Here is a 24,254-nt window from a genome sequence, read left to right as displayed (position 1 = left end):
ACTGTGAGGCTAGTACAACAAGAAGAAAACACTGAACTTTGGTTAAGGTATTTATTTTACAAAACTATTTGGCCAAAGCAAACTACAGTGTATCAGGGATTATTATAGTGTATTATGGGATTTATTCTAGTATGCAAAAATGCACATAAAAAACAAAAAACATTTTTTTTAAACTAGGGCTGTCAAAAGATTAATCACATTCAAAAATAACATTTTGTGTGTGTGCACTGTGTGTAATTTTTTTGTAAATAAATACACACACACACACACACACACACACACATCCATGTATGCTTTTAGGAAACATTTGCACATATAAATATATTTTTTATATTTATTTTTATACTATATATACACATAATTATATATAAAATAAATAAAAAGATACATAAATAAAAAATTCTTAAATTTATACATGCATGTGTGCATTTACATATACATAATAATAACACACACACAAATATATTATGTAAACACAAACTTTAATTTAGCATACAATTAATCGCGATTAATCTTTTGACAGCCCTATTTTAAATGCGATAGCTACATAATTCAAACTAAAATTTTAATAATCTTTGATAATAAGAGACTAAAGTGCAAAGTAGGACATCACTTTTGACCACTGCTGTATGCTTAAACTTTAAAGAAAATTAGGATTTATATTTTGACACTTACCTCAAATATCATTAGTGTAATGCAAAAGTGATATGCTTTAGTTTATGTTGTACTTTAAAAACATTGTAGCCGAGTAAATCTACAGTAGAAGAGTCATGAATGACAATGAAGGTGTTGTAAGCAATTTTAAATTAAATATTTTATGGTAATGAAAATGTTTAGGGTAAATCTGCTTAAGTTGTCATGAAAATTATGTTAAATCTTAGTGGGTTTTGATTTTTTTACCTCCTCATTGTAAACAGAGGTAAGGTGTCTCTATTATATCTGGGAAGTGATTATTTGTCAATAACTGCACAAAAACACAATGCATTTTGTGTAGATGCAGAATATGGCACCCCTCCTTACATATTGATTTGTTTAGTAATGCATAATGATCTTGCACATACAGTACAGTCGTGACGATGCAAAATCATTATTGCATCCTGAACTTTTAAGCTCTTAGCAGAGAAGATTTGCATTAGGATGGAAATTTGCATAAGGTGGAGCAGTGGATTGCATAGCAATTCATTCTGCAGAAATGCAATCTCAAATGCGTACAGCTCCAAAGGCTCTTTTTGCCAGAGATGTTCCTGACCTGCAGACACATCAGCAAACTTGTGATCACTGCTGAGCTCTTGCTTTCTAAATGACTTCTGTGCATCAGCTTATGTTAAGTTCAGTTTGCCAAGCCATGTTTTCTTCTGCAGTGCTAGCCCTTTCTAAATCTTTTACAGATGGTTGTTAATTTGTTGTTGAAATGTTTTTGGAGGACATTACATTTTTAGACTCTAACTCTAGATGTTTTTGGGTGGTCATTGGATTTTGACATGAGCATTTTCAATCTCAACAGTTTATGAGGAGGTATTTACTGCTGATTCAATCAGACTATTGAAAGATTGCACGGATTGAGATTGGACTAAAGTCCTAAAGCAGGTCTTTAAGCATTCACCCAAACAGAGTTCAAATTACTCACTCTTATATATTTCCAAACCTGAATGTTATTTTGCTCTGCCAAAGACATAGACAAAAATAAGAATGTTTAAGCAGATATATTGTATAACTAACAGCGTACATTATGGTCTGTTTCACCCACAAGATATTGAATGGCTTAAAGGAATAGTCTACTCATTTTCAATATTAAAATATGTTATTACCTTAACTAAGAATTGTTGATACATCCCTCTATCATCTGTGTGCATGCACGTAAGCGCTGGAGCGTGGTGCGACGCTTCGATAGCATTTAGCTTAGCCCCATTCATTCAATGGTAACCATTTAGAGATAAAGTTAGAAGCGACCAAACACATCAACGTTTTTCCTATTCAAGACGAGTAGCTATACGAGCAAGTTTGGTGGCACAAAACAAAACGCAGCGCCCCTCCAAGCGGATTCAAAAGAGGAGCCACATCCCACGGCGCAACAGCACCCCTGGGAGCACTTCGACTCGGCGCAGTAACACCCTCCCTCTCCCATTATGAGAGGGAGAAGGGGAGCGGACTTTTCAGGCGAGTCGAAGTACTCCCAAAAGTGCTATTACGCCATAAAATATAGTTCCTCTTTTAAATCCGCTTAGAAAAGCGCTACGTTTTATTTTGTACCACCAAACTTGCTTGTATAACTACTCGTCTTAAATAGGAAAAACGTTGATGTGTTTGGTCACTTCTAACTTTATCTCTAAATGGTACCATTGAATGAATGGGGCTAAGCTAAATGCTATCGAAGCGTCGCAGCGCGCTCCAGCGCTTACGTGCACACACACAGATGATAGAGGGGATGTATCAACAATTCTTAGTTAAGGTAATAACTAGGGCTGTCAAAAATTAACGCGTTAATAACGCGTTAACGCAAATTCATTTTAACGCCACTAATTTTATTAACGGAGATTAACGCAACGCCGCAATTTCTGTTTGACCCTTGGTCCAGCCCATAGTTGAATGAACAGAGACGCAGACAAATGTGACTCTCTCTAAATGAGTAAAAGGTTTTCATGAAATAAGAACATTAAGCAAATCGTCTACCAAATCCAATGCTCTAAATGCTCGTTGGACATTCTGATATGATCTTTATTTATACGTCTGAGAGGTGTAACGTTACCGTCCTCCTAATGCTTAATCTAATACAAAAATGCGTCTCAATTCATTTTGGTTTCGCTTTTATGCATGACTTAGAAAATAGACTGCAGGACTTGCTTGATGTTAAAAGAGTCATTAAGAGGAGATAAAGTTCGGTACCTGATTAATGTTAAAGAGTTATTAAGAGCGACAAGACTCAAAAGCGATCCCCTCACGCTGACTGACTGATATCTGAAGCGCGTGCATACAGACGCGCGAGTGCGCGACCCGGATATATAGACATCTACACAAAATTACAGTTTTACAAATATCTGTTTTGATAAGAATTCACGCAGGTAGGCTCTATAATCTGTTATGTTTTAAGTAAATGTTGGTTAACTGTTGGGTAAAACTATCTGATGTGTAACATTATATTAGATCACTTAGATTTTAAGCAGTCTGTCTCAATGTCAATCAAACAAAAGGAAAAAAAGTTGAACATACATTGATGATGTTTTTTGCTTTGTGTGTGCTAAATCTATTAGTTTTACCAGTGATTTTAAGGTATTGATGTGGTAATATAATGTATGGATGTGGAAATGTTTGTGGTAATTTGACTCTTTCAACTTCAAACACGTGTAGTTCTGTCATATTTTGTTATATTTCAACAAATCATGCATTGTTCTATGTTTTAATAGAGAATGTCAAAATATGAACAACTATTTTTTTTTTTTTTTTTGCTAATTCCGACTCAATTTGCCAGCACAGGTCACAAATGATGCAGCAGCAAACAAAAATGGAGAAAGAAAAATCTTCTGAAAGGAAAATTCATATACAAAACAATGGCTGGTGATTCTGTTAAAATGTAAACAGGCTGTTGTTAACATACATTTGCATAAAGCATCTATATATGTATATATGATTAGAATATTAAAAACCTGAAAAGTGTTAAATTAGGGTAAATTTAGAATGGATAAAAATGTGCGATTAATTTGCGATTAATCGCAGTTAACTCATGAAATCATGCGATTAATCTAGATTAATTTTTTTAATCTATTGACAGCCCTAGTAATAACATTTTAATATTGAAAATGAGTAGACTATTCCTTTAAGAAGGGGTGTCTATATGTGGGTGATTATATCATTGCAGTCAGATTTAGTGTATGCAGTCATTATTTTTATACGGTATTCAAATAAATTATATTTTTTATTATTTTAATAATGTGGATGGTACTCATTGCCACAAGATGTTATGGGCCATAACATCTATAATATATATTTTTTAAAAGTCTTGAATAGCTGAAAATCTTTATTTCCTGTTGTCCAAAATAGTCAATTCTGTTACTGTCAAACTCTGTTACCAAGATAAAGTAACAGTGTTGATGTAACATGCATGACTGTCAACACTGTTACTCTACCTGGTAACACTGTCTAACAAAGTAACAGCATGTGGATTTACAAAAACAAGATGCTACATGAGTGAGTTCACCCAAAAAGAAAATTCAGTGTTTAAGTATATTTTGCTGTTTGTCTTTAACTCTCTATCTCTCTCTAAGCCTCTCTCTCCCTCACTCTTTCCACACATTTGTTGTTGATCTGCATCTTTTTTTTTGCATTATTTCAGAACATGGGCCAAGGGAACATATGAAAGAGAATGTACTGGATGTACTGCAACACTTTTGAAGGTAAGACAGCTTTCTGAAATGTCTTTTAGACAAGCCTGTATTTTATGGCTCTGATCACTGTGAACATACTAGTGTCACCTAATTATAGTAATTTAAGCTACTTTTAAACTGGTTTTCCTTGTTTGTCTTTTGTATATTTCTGGTGTTGTTCAGAAAAGGGATTTGGTTGTTTTAAAGTTGAATAAATCTTCATATGAGTCACTTAAAAGTCTTGGACAAACCAAAATGTATTTTGCTTTGTACTCCGTTTACTATTGTATCTGCATCTCTGCCAAATCTTTGAAATCTCAAAAAATTCCACAAAAACAAAATTGTAGCCTACAGCTCTGAAACAGCTTGAGAAAAAATGCCAGGATTGTAAATGCTGTGCAAACTATTTATGTAATTTGTTGGAAAGCATATTTCATCATAATATTTACAAGAGGAATTTTTTTCTTTTGGTGAATTGTTTCAAAGAACTACAGGCTGTATGTGACCCTGCATCACAAACATAATCTGAGGGTGCAAAGAAATCAAAATATTCAGAAAATAGCCTTTAAAGTTGTCCATATGAAGTCATTAGAAACTGAATCCACTCACAAAAATAATGTTTTGATATATCTACAAAATATTTTCATGGAACATGATCTTTAATGCCCTAATGATTTTTGGCATCAAAGAAAAAAACTATGTTATTTGGCTTTTGCTACAAATTCCCATGCTACTTAAGTTAAGACAGGTCAGGGTCACATTTCTACTTGTATAATTTTCATATTAAAAATACACTACCGGTCAAACGTTTTGAAACATTTGACTGAAATGTTGTTAACAATGATCTTTAAAAAGCGTTTAATCTGAAGGTGTATGGTTAAATGCTAGAAATTACTTTTGTCGACAAAAATATACTTTTGCCAAACAGATTCAATTCTGTTATTAGAAAACAATTTTAAAGAGATGACTAGACTTTTTGGGGTGGTTTTCCCGGACAGGGATTAACTTAAACCAGGACTGTACCTTAGTTTAATTAGGAAATATAACTAGCTTTAACAAACATGCCTTACTAAAAACATTACTTGTGTGCATTTTGAGGCAAACAAAGGGCACTGATGTATTTAAAGATATGTCAGTGCAAGTTGTTTTCAGTTTTGACAGCTCTAACATTTATTTTAGTCTAGGACTAGTCTAATCCCTGTCCGGGGAAACCTCCCCTATATTAAAGAGAAAGCAGCCAATAAGAGCCCAGATTAAATGTGAACTCATTTAATATTCTTAAAAATTCACACTTCAAGAAGCTTCTTGAGTAAGTGACACGAGTACGGTTTTGCAATTTCTAGCAAAGTGTGACTGCATCTCAGATAATAAAATGCTACAGGTTTTTGATTTATTTTTTTGGATGCTTTTAGTCACAACATTATTCCCACAGTTCCATTCGTGTTATGCCATAGTTTGTATGAGTTTTAATATTATTCTAATAAAAAAGAATAAGTGTTTCAAACAGGTATGTCATTGCTTTTGCAACTAAATTCAAGTGAATAATTATGATAATGCATGAAATCATTTATGAATCATGTAGGGATGCACGATATATCGGCCAACATATCGTTATCGTTATATTATTTTTAATATTATTGGTTATCGGTCTGATAGCAAAATTAGGCCGATAAATGAAAGCCGATAAATGATGGATTATTTTGGTTTGTTGAACCACTTCACTTGCTCATTGCTGGCCATGTGGAGTTTTGATTGGTGCTTTCTGTGACATAGCACGAAGATGACACGTGTTGCGGGCTTAAGAAGAGTATGCTAGTCTAGCGCAAAGACAAGATGTTTGCGGTCTGGGATTTTTCTTTGTGAAAATAATATGAATATTTATCGGCCTATATATATTATATATATATGTAAATCGGTTATCGGCTCCCAAATATAAAGAGTTATCGGTATCTGCCAAAATTTCCATATCGGTGCATCCCTAGAATCATGAGTGCATTTAGTAAATAATGTTATTTTGTAAAAATATATTTTGTTGTGATAAGGTTTGCTGTTTAAATACATCTGGTAAATCAGTTGGTTTTATCATCCTCTTACATAGTTAGATACTTGTTTTAGCTCTAAATTATCTTATATATGAAAATGAATTCTTGTCCGTGTCTTTTTTATTTTTAACTTCTTGAAGTTGCTAAGTAAATAACAGACCAGTTTCAGGATGGATGCTTGCACCATATTGCCCGTGCTGAAGAAGAAGCTGGCTTTCCTGTCAGGTAAACATTGTAAAAATACAGTAGTTTCACTGTTTGTCATGAAGGTGGCAGAACTTGATTTTATTTTTAATGCAATGCATAACGGAAACTCTTAAGTAACGTTGGTAGGAAAAGTGCTTTGTTGCATGTCAGACAATGTTATGGGAAATGTGTTTGCTGCAGGCCTGTCTCTTCACCGATGCAGGTCCTGAATGTGATGCGAAGACTTTATTCGCACTTCATATCCGAGTGTGACTATAGCAGTGAACCAGAAATAAGCAGTAATGCAATGAAAGGATAGAGCTGTTTGAAATGCTTCACTTGCTTTCATGTTTGTGATTAATATTGATGCTCTTTAAGAATGATCTCTTATCTTTTATTGTAATCACAGCTCATCACATTGTCTGTTGTTACTTGGTTAAAATCAGATAAAGTCTGTGTAAAGTCATTATAAATGTTAGAAAGAGTGTGAATTATGTAGAAGCGAATTGTGGAGTTACACCATTAAACAGTTTTTCCACATATGCTGTAATGCTGAGTTTAGACCAAACGCGTTTTGGGTGTCAAAATCGCGTCTACCGCGCCTAGTTTGCCGCTTGAAACACTTTGAATGCATTCGAGCGTGTAGAGCGGAGTAGACGCGCGGAAAAAGCAAGCATTTGACGCGCGTCCTCTTGTGGGAGGGGCAACTGCTGTGCGAGTGTCTGTTTGCAAGATGACTGATGTTGATTGTGCATTTATCAAGAGAGTTACCAGTTTGTATTGAGTAACCTTACTACAAAATAAACGGCGCGGTCGATAAACGTCACGTGACTCAAAAGTGAAATGTGTATTACAACTTACCAGGTTGCCAAAAGTCCTTACTGACACTCTTCCAAGCGAGGTCCTTTTTATTCCTGTCTCCTCTATAGAAATAACAACTTGTGCCATATAGCTCTGAGTGACTGCTTACAGACAATATCAAGCCTTGGTTGAATGAGTGACTCTGGGCGGGGCTGCCACCACAGCAGCAGGCAGGCTCCTGATTGGTTAACGCGGCGCGAAATTCCGCCAAAGTTCAAATTTTTCAACTCGGGCGTCAGCCGCAAATTCACGTGAACCGCAAAAATGCATAAAAGCACCAGTCGCGCACAACGCTCAATTCGCGCCTTTCGCGCGAGCTTCACACGCGAATGAAGGCGGAAACGCGTCTTCCGCGCCAAGCGCCTCCTCCGCGCCGCAGGACCTCCTGACGCACGTCAACGCGTCTGCAAATTGACTTAACATTACAATCACTCGCGCTTCACGCCTCTACCACGGTTGGTGTAAACGCACCATTAGGATTATTTGGGCGGGGCTAAAATGGTGGCTCAATGATGCACTGGAGCCATCGAGCATGGCCCCGCCCCTTTCAGGTTTTAACTGTATTTGAAAGTTGAGAGAGACGGCAGCTTTCCTGCGAGTGGGTGTGGTTCCAGTGCTGACAGTGGACACGCCCCCAGAGAATCCCTATTTTATTTACCGTTTTGGGTTGTAAATAACATATTTTTCTGTGGTGGCACAAACTGAGAACAAATTTAATATCAGACTTTACATGGACTTTAAACGCTTGAAGGCTATTGTATTGTGAAATTGTATATTTGTTAAATATTTTTGAAAGAGGCCGATATATACTGTATGTATATAAGGCTCATGTATAAAATCCAAACACGCCATTCATTTCAATTTATCAAGACTCTGAAAGCTTTGATTCAGTAATTTTGTTTGAATCAACACTTAACATGTGTTACTATAAAACATTGTTTGTCCTTGGGTGTGCTGTGCCTCAACATATTTTTCTGAAGGTTTCTGCGTTAAATAAACAAAAGCTTTTATGCGAGGAGTTATTTTACTGCTTGGTGTCCTTGAAACTAAATATGTTTCCATGCAGTAGCTCTTTTAGGCTGAATTAATTGCACGTTACCAAATCTGAAGGCTCTTCTCCTCCTTGGAGACTCGGCATTAATTCAGTAATTGAGTGTTTTTGTCAGTTTCTTCTTTGAAAGGTCGCTGTTTTTCCATGCCTACAATACATGTCTCGCTGTATTTTCTGCATATTTCCTTACTTTGCTCTTGTGGATTTTCCAGGAGGCAAAGACAGACGCAGCGGTTTGATTCTGACCATCCCACTATGTACAGAACAGACCAGTATGGAGGAGTTAAGCACCACTCTGGATTACCTGCTATGTATTCCTAGGTAAAAATAAAAAACAAATGTCTCCGTCCATTGCAAATGTAAGGAATAATTGACGACGGGCCATTGAATTATAAGAAAATAATGCACACCCAAGGTGGTAATGCGGCACAACGCAAAGCGGAGTGCCGTTACACCTCGGGTGTGCATTATTTTTAAATAATTAAAAGAACTGGAGTCAATTATTCCGCTTATACCACGGTTACCATAAACATTGCTCTGGTGCCTATTTTTAAGACATTTGAAAAGTAAGGTGTGCGGTTTACAGAAAAATAATCAACACCCATAGAACATTTCTCCGCCAATCAGAATGCAGCATTCAACAGACCCGTGGTATAAGTTGTATATATGTCTGTCAAAGCACAAGATCAGAAATTGAACTTGATTCTGATTTATTCAATTGATACTGGAGCAGTATTCACGTGTGACATAATTTTTTGGTCATGCTTTTATTGGTTTCTTCAGACCATGCATTTCTGTACTCACACTAAACTTCATGATCTGGACCCGAATGCTTACGTCATTATTTTGAAAAACAACCCGAAAGATGTGCGCTCTCTTAGCAGAGTCAGCACGATGTAGTTCATTGTAAATATTAGTTTGTTGTTTATAAGGTACGTTTTAACGTATAAGGTACGTTGTAGGTGTGAGCAAAAATGTGCCATTTTGGATGTGTCCTTTACAATGCAAATGAGCGGATGAAGTGCAAACACTGATCACAATGATGGTGGTTTGTTGCAATTGACACTCAATTGTGCTGTAATTTTTTTCTCTCTTTCTCTAAATGGCAGTGCTGTGGTTGGATAGTGCAGATTAAGTGGAGGAATTATTATAATAAGATCTCCTTACAACTTAAATTTTACCTTTTATTTTTGTGATGTGATACTGAATTTGAAAACAGCACATTGTACTCTACTATTCTGCATCTATCATTAAAGTATTTATTAGTAATACAGTTGAAATTAGTAGAAATTTATTTGGTCAGTATGTTGATTTATGGTCTGTGCCCCTAAATTGTCTGGTTGTGCCCCTAAAATTTTCAGTTGGGGGTCGCTGTGCTCCTAGTGAAAAAAGTTAGTCTGGAACCCTGCCTTATGACATCATAAGGAGAGCCAAATTTCAATTACCTAATTTTTCATGTGCTTGCAGAGAATTGTTTACCAAAACTAAGTTACTGGGTTGATCCTTTTCACATTTTCTAGGTTGATAGAAGCACTGTGCACCCAATTATAGCATCTAAACATGGAAAAGTCAGATTTTCATGCCACTGCCCCTTTCTCTTGCGATATAATTATAAACCGATCGGTCTGTACAGCGTCTCATGAAGTGGAGCACAGCTATTATTTGGGGTCATTTAGGACACAGTGACACACGGCTGCACGTTATCATATGCAAAATGCCCTAAGGCATAAAACATTGTGTGTGGTTCTTGCTGGGTTTGCCATATTGTATTTGTATTGAACTATATTCATTCCCATCCATGCATGCTTTATGGATCATAATGCGTTGGCTGTGTTTTTATTGGTTGAGTCGCATTCACAGCCATTCAATGATGAAATGTTGATTAAAACTCACAGCTGGCACTTGTACGGTCTAAAAAAATGTGCAACTCCTACTGAAAGTGAATGACTTATGCTGGCATTTTAAATCACCGTCAGCGTGAACACAACCTAACAGTGCTTATACCCAGGGGTCCTGTAGTTCATTGCTTTGATCTTTGAGTATAATTAGAGGAATAGTTTGCCCAAAAATGAAGTCCACCATCACTTTAGGTTAAGACGTTGTGGGTTTCATTTTTGGGTAAACTGTTTCTTTAACATATAATCATAGTTTGGCTGCAGGGGCTAATTGAGTTTGGACTGACGTTAACATCTAACATCGGAGGCGCACATGGCCCCTGGCATTAACACAGTCATTGGGTGTCTCATCTGTTGTTTTGTACTATTTTCATAGTGACATTCACCAAATTACTTTCTACTGACATTTTACAGGGTGGGTTGGCCGTTCCTTTGCCTCCAGGAATGAAAAAGGGCCCCTTTAAAAAAAAAACTAAAATAGAAAGCCTATGATTTCAATACATGCTTTTTTGGGATCTCTGAGTCACCCTGAAAACTTTTCTTTGAAACCTTCCCTGTTTATGCGTTTGTAAATGCCCCCCCCCCCCACATATCAAACACATTAGTCTGTTTAACACAGCTTTGATAACTGATTTGTTTTATCTGGATCGCCAGCGTGCATTGGCCTATAACAGAGCTATGAGACTGAATAAATGTCATGTTTTCTCTTGTGTTCTCTTTCCGCAGTGAGAAATGCAAAGCTCGTGGCTTCACTGTCATTGTTGATGGCAGGAAGTCTCAGTGGAATATAGTGAAGACGGTTGTTCTGATGTTGCAGGTATGAAAACCGATGCTATGGCCATCATTTTTATTCCTTGTTTTGTTTGATTTGCCGAATCCTCTGGGATAGATGTGTGTTATGTGAGCTGTATGTTATTAACATCTGGTGCTTCATTTTCTTTCTCTAATAAATCCTGTTTATATCTGTGGTGATTTTAATAAGCGCTTTAGTCACCTCAAGCACAGTACACTTCTAAAACAATATGTAAGGAATAATTGATGACGGGCCATTGAATTATAAGAAAATAATGCACACCAAGGTGGTAATTGCGGCACGACGCGAAGCGGAGTGCCGTTACACCGCAGGTGTGCATTATTTTCAAATAATTCAAAGGACCGGAGTCAATTATTCCTCTTATACCACGGTTACACAAACATTGCTCTGGTGCCTTATTTTTAAGACATTTGAAAAGATAGGTGTGCGGTTTACAGAAAAATAATCAACACCCATAGAACATTTCTCAGCCAATCAGAATGCAGCATTCAACAGAGCCGTGGTATAACTGTAAATAATGATCCACAATACAAGAAGGTCTCATTGTTTAACATTAGTTAATCCATTAGTTAACATGAACTAGGAATTGAACTAAATACATTTTACCGCATTTATTAATCTTTGTGGTAATGTTAGTTAATACTTATACAATTGTTTATTGTTTTTGTTCATTGTGCATTTACTAATGCGGCGACTGATTTTTAAGAATACATTATAAAATATTAAAATAAACATTAAGGGGTGGTTTCCCTGAAAGGGATTAGTTTAACCAGGACTAGTTTAACCTCCTTAGACCTGGGACCTGTACCATGAAAATGGTTAAACAAACTCAGGGTTACAGGATTAGTTTTAAGTTGACAAAACCAAGCCAATGTAAACAGGCCTTGTTGGTACAAGCTATTTTCCTGGTACCAAAAACCCAGGATTTGCACAAAACTAATCCTTAACTTACCTGGTTAACCAACTAAACTGACTTCATGGTATAGGCCCCAGGTGTGTCCATACATGCCATTCTTCCCGGATGCGTCCTGGCCGGGATTTCAGGCGCGTCTTCCGGAAGTCGTATTTGTCGACCGCATACGTCATAAAGGATTATTATTATTATTATTATACAGAATATATTATAATATATATATTATATTATACAGATTATACAGAAAAGCAACAGTTACATTTAAAGGCAAGAATGAAACTACGATTTTATGTCTTATGTTTTTAACTGAATGGCGTATGCGGTCAACGAATACAACTTCCGGAAGACACACCAAAATCCTGGCCAGGACGCGTCCGGGAAGAATGGCACGTATGGTCACCCTAGACATCAAATTTTTTGTTGTTTGCACCATAATAGTTAATTCTGTGTAACTGGAACCTGTTGTACACAAACATGGACAATTATACTGCTTCATGTTCAATGAAAAATATTTGGTTATTATATGTTTGGTTCCTTCTAACCCCAAAAAGCTGGAGGAAATCTAAAATGCAAGCCAAACCAAAGCTTTTAGGAAATATTAATTAAGGAAATATAACAAACATGCCTTACTAAAAACATTACTTTTGTGCATTTTGAGGCAAAAGAAAGGGCACTGATGTATTTTAAGATATCTCAGCGCAAGTTGTTTTGAGTTTGGACAGCTCTTACATTTATTTTAGTCTAGGACTAGTCTAATCCCTGTCTGGGAAACCGCCCCTATGATTAACAAATTCACAAGGCACATTGTTTTTTGTTTCTTCATGTTAATTAAGGTAGTTAACTAATGTTAAGAAATAGAATCTACACTTATTTTCAACTCGGCGTTCGGTCAAAAAGGGATGGGCCCAGCCCCTTGGGTTGTAATTTAACCTATGGTATTTTGGGTTGTTTTAACACACAATGCTAAGTGTTTAACTCATTGTTGTGTCAAATATAAACATTTTCTGGGTTTATTTAAACCATGGCTGGGCTTGTCACTTTTTACCCAAAAATATCCCAGCATTTTTTATAGTATATTATTTAGCTTCACAGAAATATGCAATGCCTATGCAGCTTGTTTATGTTGGTGACCTTCCCTGGATTTTTAAAGCACATATAAAGTGAATTTCTTTAAGCTTTGTTGATTTAAATAGATGCTCACTATGCTTTATCTTTCTCTGTTTATGGGATTTGCTGCTTAGACAGTTGGTTTAGGATTTTTTCTTTTTACATTCTGACTTCTGCTGCTCTCCGTCAAAGTCCTATTAAGGCAAGCAAGCCAGTTCACTCTTGGCAACATCCTCAGCAGCTGTGTTTTTTTTACCTAGACAGTAGCAATAAAATTTTATGACGCTGTATCATAAATTTTGATGATTTATCTGAAATTACACCAAGTTTTTTTTTTCAAACTGGTCCAACTAGTTAGAGCTGTAGAGTTAAAGAAAAACTGGTGATGCCCTTATTATAAAGGTGATTGGCTGTTTTAACCGATGGATGAAAATCCCATTCCTACATCTGTAATAAAATCCCACTTGATGTTGACGTTCAATTTTGATTTTGCCATTTTGTTTTCTTATACATCATGGGTCTTCAACAGGCGGTCTTGGGCCCATTGGGGGTCTGTGTTGGTTTACCAAATATTGTTTGAAATTAAAATATTTTTAGGGAAATATTGCATCGAACTAAAAGGCATTAATAGGGTAGGCTAATAACAAAATTGAAACTTGATTAAAATGAAAGTAAGGTTAAAATTCAGTCAATTTTAATTGTTGTTTAGTATGTTAACGGCATGTAACTGCGTACCAAAAATGACTACTATAATACCTTTGGTACCATCATAACAACGTATAAATTCAGTCTTAAATTGATACATGTACTTGGGTTCCTGAAAAGGGTTGAGAACCTATGTTATACATTATTGTAATCATCTCACATCTGCACTTTAAAAATGCTCGATTGTTTTCAACCAATAGTTGGGTTGAATATGGATAAACTCTACCAATAGGTTCAGATTAACATCTGCTGGATTTCAAACAAAAATGATGGGTTGTTTTTAACCCATAGTTGGGCCAGATATGGACGTTGTCTAGGTTAATTTAAACCAACAATTGGGTTTATCCATATTTTACCCTACCATGGGTTGAAGCAATTCAGCATTTGGAGTGTAACTTTTAACGAAACCACTTAAAAGGCTTGTTTTAATATGAATTGCAATATTGATTTAAATTAAAATTTACGTGGTATAAGTTGCAGACCGTTTTTTTTTTAATTTCGGCTTTTATTTAATTTTGCAAACAATACTAAAGAAGAGAGCATTTGTTATTCAGAGGGTCAGGAAGTGGTTATCTTTAGTCAGACTTTATCATTGGTGGAGGTGAGATGCGTAACTTAATTCCTTGCTTGAAGTGTCCTCAGTCTGACCTGGATTTGTCAGTGAAGATAAAGTGAATTGTAGGTTTGCGGTTGACAGATAACTTCTCTGTTTCAAGTGGCCTTTCAGAAACAATTGAATTTAATCATTTTTACAGACTTTTCCTCATTAGAAGACACATCAGGAGTTTCTTATTATGTGCATGAATGAGAGGATTTCAAATGATGTTTGTTGGGGGATTGTGTAAGCTGAAGGGTCTGTTATCTAACTCCTTGTCTGTGGATTGGACTAATTTATATGTAAATTCGTATACAGTAGCAGCAGAAATTGAATATATTTGTTTGTAGCATGTAACAAAATTATGTCATTTAGTTGGAAAGAAAAATGCACAAATATGTTTCAAGCGTTTTTGTAAATTCCTTAGCCTTTAAACCTTGCAAAAACTTTCACATTTACAAAACTAACAAAATTAAAGTTTGTATATTTTATATTGCAATGACATTAAGACATTTAAAGTGTCTAAATACTTTTGGGCACTGTGTATTTGTGCAGCTGACATGTATTTAGATGAGGTAAATAACTGAAATATCTGATGTTTTTCCTCTAGAATGTGATTCCAGCTGAGGTTTCTCTTGTGTGTGTAGTGAAACCTGATGAATTCTGGGACAAGAAAGTCACCCATTTCTGCTTCTGGAAGGAGAAGGACAGGCTTGGCTTTGAGGTAACTGAGATTAATTTTATGCTGATGTAATGGTGATCTTTTGTTCTGGAAGACAAATGTTTATTGGGAGTATAACTACATATTGACTTACACAATGAGCTGTTGTTGACATTACAGATAGGATTGTGTACTCAGAAGTTATGACAACTTCATCACAACTCAAAAGCATTTCATTTGTGTTTATGCTATTGGTTGTGGTGGAAAAAAAGCTTTGTAATTAAGTGCGGTTTACAAATGTACTTGGACAAAAACAAAATGGATGGAGTCGATCTCCGGGTCTGGCGCTACCACTATTAGCATAGCTTAGCACAATCCATTGAATCTGATTAGACCATTAGCATCGCAATAAAAAAAACAACCAAAGAGTTTGGATATTTTTCAGATTTAAAACTTGACTCTTCAGTAGTTACATCGTGTAATAAGACTGACTGAAAATTAAAAGTTTTTTTGCGCTGTTGATAAATGTTTCACTGTCTTTCTATAGAAGACCATATCATAATAATTTTATGCTCCGTAAAGCTTCACATAATGAAATCATAGACTACACTGTAACCAGATTAGTAAGACCCAAAGGCTCTCATGCATATAAGTATGTAATTTCCCACATTGGCTGTGATTAATGAAGCTCCATAAAATGCAACAATGCATCTTTATTTTAAGTGGTCTGTATCTTCGAGACAAGATTGTGCTCACGTTGCTATTTGCGAACCCATCTTGTAATTGGCACTAATGAAGTAGCTTTAAACAGCCTGTTTAAATGGAGACTTATGTGTGTGTGGTCTTCGATTAACCACCATGTTTTTGAAATCGGTGTTTTGAGCGTGACCTGAAATCATTTCAGCTTTCAGAAAATTGCAGAGAGTGGAAAATTATCAAAGCATTTGAATTCAATTATAACATATAAGAGCCATTTAAATGTTATACTCACACAGGTAAGTATAAACCTCTCTTAAATATATTCAGGGTTGTTTTCAAATAATCTCTATATAGAAAGCTAATGTCTGAGATAAATGTTCAAGGAACTTGTTAAAAATAAACATCACACCGGTTTGACAGAATATGTTTCTTATATTGCCATTCATGCATGTGGCTTTAATCCAATGGGATTTACAGTGCATTTAAGCTAAACATGTTTTCAGTTTGTGTTTACATAACTGCTAGAGCATTGGGTTAGCAGCACAGAAGGTTAAGTTACAATAAGACACACCCTTATTTTCTTACTATTCATAGTACAATTATTTTATTTTTCTTAGCTTCACTTTGGAATAAAAATTTCTCCAAGATTTGACCTCTTTTAATTTTTTTTTTATGTAACCCTATTTCTTGATTCCTGGATTTATTGTCTAAATAAGTATATAAGGGAATGTTTCAATTGTGTTGGATCCTATATGTGGAGGTAATTAGGGCTAGATAAAAAGTAATGTTTTGTCGATTTTAAATTTAACAAAACATTGAATTCGGGAAATATAGATTCAGGAAATCCCTAAATCAATTATTTGTGCATGCTTTACTTCAGCAGGGCTTGTAAGGAGTGCCTGGTGGCCCGGGGTAAGCGTGAACGATGCTTGGGACAGTTGACAGAACGGCCAATACATAGTCACGAAAGTTTATCATTTGCACGTGCTTTAGCCGTTGCCACTTTTAAATATTTAAGCAAAAAAGATGCGAAACAGGTCTTAATGCACTACTTTGGAAGGCAGTGGCTCAGTGGTTTATGTAGGTTGTCTACAAACCGGAAGGTTGGTGTTCAATCCCCGGCTCCACATGACCAAGTGTCGAGGTGTCTTGAGCAAGACAAGTAGCTTCGACAAGCTGGATGGCGCCTTGCATGGCTGAGTGAATGTGACTCGTAAAGCTTGTAAAACTTGTAAAGCGCTTTGGATGGCCATGGGTCTGTTGAAAGCGCTATATAAATGCAATCCATTACTCACGTGCTGTTCAGGAAGTGACAATACACCAAATAAATTTCATGTCTTCAAAGCTTCTCTTCTCCGCCTTAATGGATCTCTTATAAATTCATAAATCAGAGCAGACTCTGTAGTCTTTCCTACTATTTGGGCCATGAAGGAAATAAGAGAAGCTGGCAAGCCAAGCTACGTTGTTTGTGTCGAGTTAGCATCCGTCCGACACGCACTAAAGAAGGTGCAGTAGATGGACACTACAATATGCAAGCCTGCACAGTGCGTGTGTGTGCATGACCTGGTATCAGACGACATGACCTTATTGGTTTACGCCCAGACACACAAATGAGCATATTGCCTGGCAACTGTCACATGGTTCTATCCAAGAACAAAATGACGTGATTTCAGAAGGACAGTCGGACCACTGTTTCCTAAATAGTAACCTCTGTGTGTGTGTGTGTTGGTTGGAGTCATTGTGTTGTTTGTATCCAAACGGTTTCAGTTGTGATCCAGATCAGTGGGCTCCTCTACAGCCTGAAACTACCAGATGGCACGGTTTTGGCTGAATGGAGGTCAGGGTATCAGCATTGGGAAGTAGAGACTTGTGACCTACTTGAATGAGGCTTTTGTATCTGCGGGTGATCATTGAGGTGCAGGAAGACCATGCACTTTGCATTAATCTTCCTGTCCTTTACATCACAGGTGCTTGGCTTGGCATATATGAGCATATGGGAAGGAACAGACCCAGGGGTTTTATTAAATGAGTGGACCCTCTTTCTTTGCCACTCATGGGACCATCTGTTATAGGATTGCACATTTTCTGGGCTGATTTTACCTTTCTAGGGCTTAAGGTGACCCTATGGTAGATCCCTGACGATGCTCAAATTGAAATTCGCTCTCCATTGGAGCAGAGAGTGATTGTGATTGACCAATATATGTTCCCCAGACCAATTTAGCAGTTTTGAGATGATCAACAGAAGTGGTCATTCCACATTGTAGCAGTTATATAGTAAATATTGTGAGAAAAGTATTTGCTGTTATTGAATTGAATAGGCTAAGGGGTGGAAATGAGACCTGGTGAGAGGAACAGGGTGAAATATTTGGTATTTTTGCTTATTTGGTAGAGCTTTGAGTTGGCAGTAGTGGTGGGACATGCATACTAATATTGTTTGAATGCACTGTATGTAGCTTTAAATGTTAAATGTAAATACTATTGTCAGTGCAGTAGCCTTTGTAAATTGTGACTGCATTTATGAGTGAGTTTTAGGAGACTCCGTCTTTAATGTCCTCCAGCTAACATTGCAAATGTGTTGGGTGGCACTCGTCCAAGAAACACACGGATTGTTTTCAGGGTCATGGTTCATAAGGACAATTTGAAAATGCAATACTTTGATGAAATGCTGTTTATAGTTTGGTGAGCAGATGGTTTTAAAAGATATAGATAACCCCATAATAAAATTCTGCCATTGTTTTTTTACCATCACATTTTTTCATGCCTTGATGTTTTTTTCCTGTGCAACACACAATGCACACAGCATGCTTTTTGTGTTGTGCTTCAGTGCTTGTGTTGAATCTTTTGTGTTGGTATGGGATAGATAGTGTTCTTTTACACATAAAAATATAAAAAATATAGACATAGTGTCCGTGATGTCACCTGTAAATGTGTGTATTTTTTAAGACCCAAAGGAGGCGGAGCCTGTTGTCACCATCTTTGCAGTGCGTCACCATTTTACTCGCAAAAATGGGCAAAAAGGCAAGGTATGGGTGAAGCTGACATCCCAGGTGAAACCATGCCCCCTAGCTCGACGTAGTGACAGTAGCAGAAAATCACCTGTCACTCATGTGACAAAACATTTTTTAAAATATTTAATTGTAACATGACGTAACAGACAGGGTTCCCATGGGTCCTTGAAATCCTTGAAAGTTTGTGAATCTGAGAGAAAAAATTCAAGGCCCTAGGAAGTTTTTGAAAATGTACATACATAGATACAGGTCATTGAAAGTGCTTGGATCTATTTTATGCAAGAAGGTTTTTTCCGGAAAAAAATCCATATTATTCCCTGTGTAGTGTAGGATCATATCATATAAAAATTCTCGACTTTTTAAGCAGACATGCTAAACTGTTCGCTTTTAATGCTTATATTTTCTGTATGCGAATGTTGATTCATATCAAAATGCTTTTTTGCATAGTTGTGTTTGACACATGAAAACGTCTCGGGTTATGTATGTTACTGTTGTTCCCTGAGAAGGGAATGAGACGTTGCGTCTCCCTTGCCATACTTCATGTGTCCCTGAAACGCCGTCTTTGGCAATATTTCAGATAGTGATATACTTCCTGGCTCCCGAGTCAACCCTGTCTTTGTCGTTAAGCCTCACCATTGATTGAATTTGATATACACATTCAGACGCACTTAGCCCTGGAGGCGTCCCCAAAGTGTCACCGCAGTGACGCAGCGCGAGTTTCCTCAAAAGGGAACTGTAACAATGTATCTTAAAAGGTAGCACGATGTAACCTTGCTCTCACTTGAAATGTGTCCTCACATTTAGTCCTTGAATTTGAGGGTATTGAACCTGGAAAATCCTTGAAAGGTCCTTGAATTTGAAGTTAACTAAGGTGTGGGAACCCTGAACAGATAAGTCATCATTCAGTCATTTCTCAAAAGAAAAAAAATCTAGTTTAAGCTCAGAGTAAATTTAGTTTCTGCCACAAAATGTCACCGCTCATAAACGACATGGAGAGATTTTAGTGAATCATGAAATGCATTGTGGTTCATCATTGACAGTAACCGAGCATGCAGACACAAGGAAGAGGCAAGCAAGCCTCTCATCCGGTGAGTAATGTATGCCAGACATTATGAATGCAAAATATTTTTCCTGCTTTCCTCTTCGCTGTCTCTGGCTGGAATGTGGGCCGGGTTTGTTTGCACCAGAGTCTGGTCCCTCGGTCCCGTGTGTTGACTCAGCTGAACACATTTGTTAAAGCAGCTGTGCTGTCTCTCTTCCTGTCAACACACTGAAGTGCAGATAGGACGAGTCTTGATGGCATTTTGCAGGAAGTGACTTGATTATTGTTGTTGAGACTTCAAGTGTCAATAGACATAGTACCAGACGTTGTATAATTCAGAAAAACACACCTGTGACTGCACGTTTTGTCATCAAGATGTCATTTTTCCATCGGTCAAGGTGGCTTTTACACTTTGGATCACCTTTTGGATCAAGAAGATCTGAGGCAAAGATGATGTGTTTCAAGTTTTTGCATGACCGGTTTGACTTCCAGGAAACTGTCATTTGAGATGGATGTTTTTATTAGTAGTGGTATCATTATTCAATTTCCGGCCTTTCGTCATTTCTTTAATGCTTTTTAAAGCTTATTCTGGCTAACTCTGTGTAAAACCCTGCAGTCACCCCATCGTTTTCCTTTATAAAGCTTTGTGGGTAATGAGTGTGACTGACATTAAGTAGGGGTTTGTGATATTGACCCAGCAGAAGGGCGGCTTCACCCGCAGAGCGTGCACTATATGCTTTCAAATATCAAATAAATTATTCATGGATTATTAACCTTGTGTGACATTTCTGTTGTGGCAAACAGATCACATTTTTATGATATGCTACATTACACAAGCAGATTGTTGTTTAATTGGTAACATTAGTCTAATGCGAACCTTCCCTTTATTCAAAGTATGTTAAAAAAAGGCTTGTGTGTCAGTGTGCTTTCTTTTCTTATTCAGATTCTCAGACTAATGTGAAATTCTTCTGGTCTTTGGTGAAACCTAAGAGTTTATTTCCTTCATTTCAGGTGATTTTGGTGTCTGCCAATAAACTCACACGCTACATCGAGCCGTGCCAGCTGACAGACGAGTTCGGTGGGAGTCTGGTTTACGATCATTTGGACTGGGTCAACAAAAGATTGGTGAGAAACACTGAATGTGGGACCCTTTATTGGTTGAGCTGAACTTTATGTAGCAATAAATAATAAAATATTATTTTTCATATAAAGCAGGGCAGAAAACATGCCGTGAAGAGTCAGATCTAGATTTTGACTATTTTACTGATGAATTAAACATTTTGAGTCAGGTTGTTGCTAATGATGGTGGTTCTTACTAAAAAAGTCAAAGATCAATATCAAAATAAAAGATTCAGAAATGTTGTGATGCATATGAAATATATATAAACATCAAGATAAAATAGTTTTAGCTCTACCTCCTAATCCTAGTTGCAATGAGGCATTTATAAATGCATTTTTCTTGCTATTTTTTTCATGTTTAGGTATTTGAAAAATTTACAAAGGAGTCCACGTCTCTGTTGGATGAACTTACTGTCATCAATGAGAATGAGAAGGGATGTCAGGCAGATAAAGAGAGGTATTTCATAGTTCATTATCTCCAGGTTTTATTAACTTGGTCCCCACCAGCCTTTTTTTAAAAGTTGCCCGACAGTATTTTTTTGTGATTTTCACAAAAGGCCTTCCTCCCCAATATTAAATGAAAGAACAAACCATCTGTTTTCAATCAAACAAACAAACAAAACAGTTTCATCCTATCTATATTTTTTCTCTGCTAATAAACTCTTAAATATGGGTATTTTTCTTAAAGAATACAAAATCTTTAGCAAAAAAGCTGAAATAATTGCATTTTTGTGAAGGAATTTTGTTAGAGATCAGATTCATAATGATTATCAAAATATACACCAAGTGTAAAATTAATAAATAATTTTTTGCTTCAGTTTTTTATAAATTGGGTATTGCACATAACCATAAAAACTCATCAGGAACATGTTTTTTTCATGCAAATGTTTTCTATTAATTGACGTCAATGGCAGGGAATGAGTTAAATATCTTAAAGATATTTCTACAGGATTTATTTTCAAAATTAATTCCTATTCTGTTGTTGTTATTTCTTTAAACTACACCACTGTTTATGAACAAGACAATAATGTATTTCATAATAGGAAAAAACATTTTACATTTCTGTCTAATTATCTTTTACTCTACCAGTGAAACTAGTGTGAAACCTCTTTTTTTAAAGGATAGTTCACAAGGAAATATTCTGCCGTCATTTACTCGCCCTCATGTTGTTACAAACCTGTATATACAACACAAAGGAAGATATTTGTAATGAAGCAGTAAAAACAGAAGCACCATAGACTTCCAAAAAAAAAGTACTATTATGGAAGTCAATAGTGCTCAAAAACGGTTTCAAAAAATTGTGCTCAAAAAATTTGCCTTAAATATGTGCCAAAATTCCCATCTTTGCAAGTATCCTCATAAACATGACCATTTAGGGTTTTAGAGAAAGTAAACAACTGAAAAAGAAAACGCATGTGTAACTGTAGATCCGGACTTTGGTCTTAAAGGGGAAGTTACCTAATTTTGCTCCTTTCTGTCACTCATGTTAATCAAACAGCATTGAGAGAAAATCTCTCACTGCTCTTGACTAAATCACTTTTCTACCTTTAATTTTTCTACCTTTAATTTTCGTTTGTTTTTCATCTTCTTTTTTATGCTTGTATAAGTTTTATGAGAATTATGAAAATTCTATGGCATTGAATAAAAAAAACTCTACAGTGATACATATCGTTATCATGACATAAAATGAATCCTATTGTGATATAACATTTTGGTCATATAGCCCACCCCTAGTATGTAACTACCTCTAAACATACTTTAAAAAATAAATAAATATTTAGATGTATTTAGGAAGCCTTTTCCAGACGCTTTCCTGAGCCAATATAGTTGTGCCAGGCTGCTGAAACAAATGATTCCTTTTTCACTCTGGAACAGTTTCCCGTGTTTCCACAGAAAAAGATGGTTTTAGGCCAATGTGACACGCAGCACATTCAGTTGACCGTGATTCATGTCTTTTTGTTCTGCACACTTAAGCCACTTGGTTTTCCCACGTTCTGAAAGTACATTTAACTACTTAACTCTTAATTACTTATTACTAATTTGTGACCCTGGACCACAAAACCAATGATAAGTGTATTTTTTTTTTAAATTGAGATTTATACATGATCTGAAAGTTGACTTGGCTTACCATTGATTTGTTAGGGACAATATTTGGCTGAGATACAACTATTTGAAAATCTGGAATCTGAGGGTGCAAAAAAATCAATATTGAGAAAATCGCCTTTAAAGTTGTCCAAATTAAGTCCTTAGCAAAACATATTACTAATAAAAAATATTTTTTTATATATTTACAGTAGGAAATTTACATATTATCTTCATGCAACATGATCTTTACTTAATATCTGCTACGTTTGAAACCGACTACTTCCATACTATATAGTAGGCAAAAAGCACTAGGCGAGGCAATAGTATTTCCAAATTTATAGTATTCCAAAAACAGTAGGCGAAATGTACCCGAGTGACCTACTATTTCCAGTTAGATTTTGCAGTGTGCATACGACGGACACTTCCCTATCCCATGATGCCCCGGGAGAGGAGTTATCCAACGAAGAAGAAGAGGCGTCGTCATATTAGAAAATGGCGGAAAGCGGCGATGCGGCTGTATTCACACTGGAATGACATGACCTGATGGCGACATATGTCACGTGATGTATCTTCATGGCAAATGTAGTACGTCCGATTCCCATTTATACTACCAGGATTCATACTATAGAGTACCTACTGTTTTAACGGTTAGTAAGTAGGTACTTCATCTCATTCAGTACGTACTGTCATGGTATGCGGTTTCGGACACAGCCATCATAATCATAAATCGATTATTTTAACCCATACAATTTATTGTTGGCTATTGCTACCAATATACCAATGCTACTCATGACTGGTTTTGTGGTCCAGGGTCACATTTAGTTAAATAACTATTCAGTATTTTCTATAATTTTATTAAAGCTGACATAACACAAGACGTTTTTGCCAATCTAATGTTAATCTTGCTTATATATAGAGTAGTATTTCATCATTCATATGTCCAAAGAGTCTTTCATTTAGTCAGATTTATAAAAGAAAAAACAGCCTTTCCGATTTTTGGCGTAAAAGATCGAACGCTTGAAGGCGTGCGGTAGGCGGAGCTGAAGAGTTACGAGTACGCGCAGCTTCGGATACTACTTTTGGCTTTACAGCCGACATAGATGGATATCAAAC

General features: G+C 36.3%; 1 protein-coding gene across 4 annotated transcripts in view; it reads left to right on the top strand.

Moving 5' to 3' along the window:
* Window positions 1-24,254, top strand: part of sestd1 (SEC14 and spectrin domains 1) — a 48,146-nt gene that overhangs the window by 967 nt on the left and 22,925 nt on the right. For 2 of the 4 annotated variants that reach the window (XM_055215492.2, XM_055215493.2), the window contains exons 2-8: window positions 4,328-4,388; window positions 6,549-6,625; window positions 8,711-8,819; window positions 11,120-11,210; window positions 15,138-15,251; window positions 20,949-21,062; window positions 21,419-21,513. In XM_055215492.2, coding sequence (XP_055071467.2) covers window positions 6,571-6,625; window positions 8,711-8,819; window positions 11,120-11,210; window positions 15,138-15,251; window positions 20,949-21,062; window positions 21,419-21,513 — 578 coding nt within the window. In that variant the 5' untranslated portion in view covers window positions 4,328-4,388; window positions 6,549-6,570. Of the gene's footprint in view, window positions 1-4,327; window positions 4,389-6,540; window positions 6,626-8,710; window positions 8,820-11,119; window positions 11,211-15,137; window positions 15,252-20,948; window positions 21,063-21,418; window positions 21,514-24,254 lie in introns of all 4 variants that reach the window. The other 2 variants (XM_055215490.2, XM_055215491.2) reach the window with 1 other exon arrangement.

This window comes from Misgurnus anguillicaudatus, chromosome 17 (assembly GCF_027580225.2).
Source record: "Misgurnus anguillicaudatus chromosome 17, ASM2758022v2, whole genome shotgun sequence".
In the NCBI taxonomy this organism is placed as follows: Eukaryota; Metazoa; Chordata; class Actinopteri; order Cypriniformes; family Cobitidae; genus Misgurnus; species Misgurnus anguillicaudatus.
The sequence above is the reverse complement of the archived record's forward strand: the minus strand, read 5'-3'. Positions and strand labels throughout refer to the sequence as shown.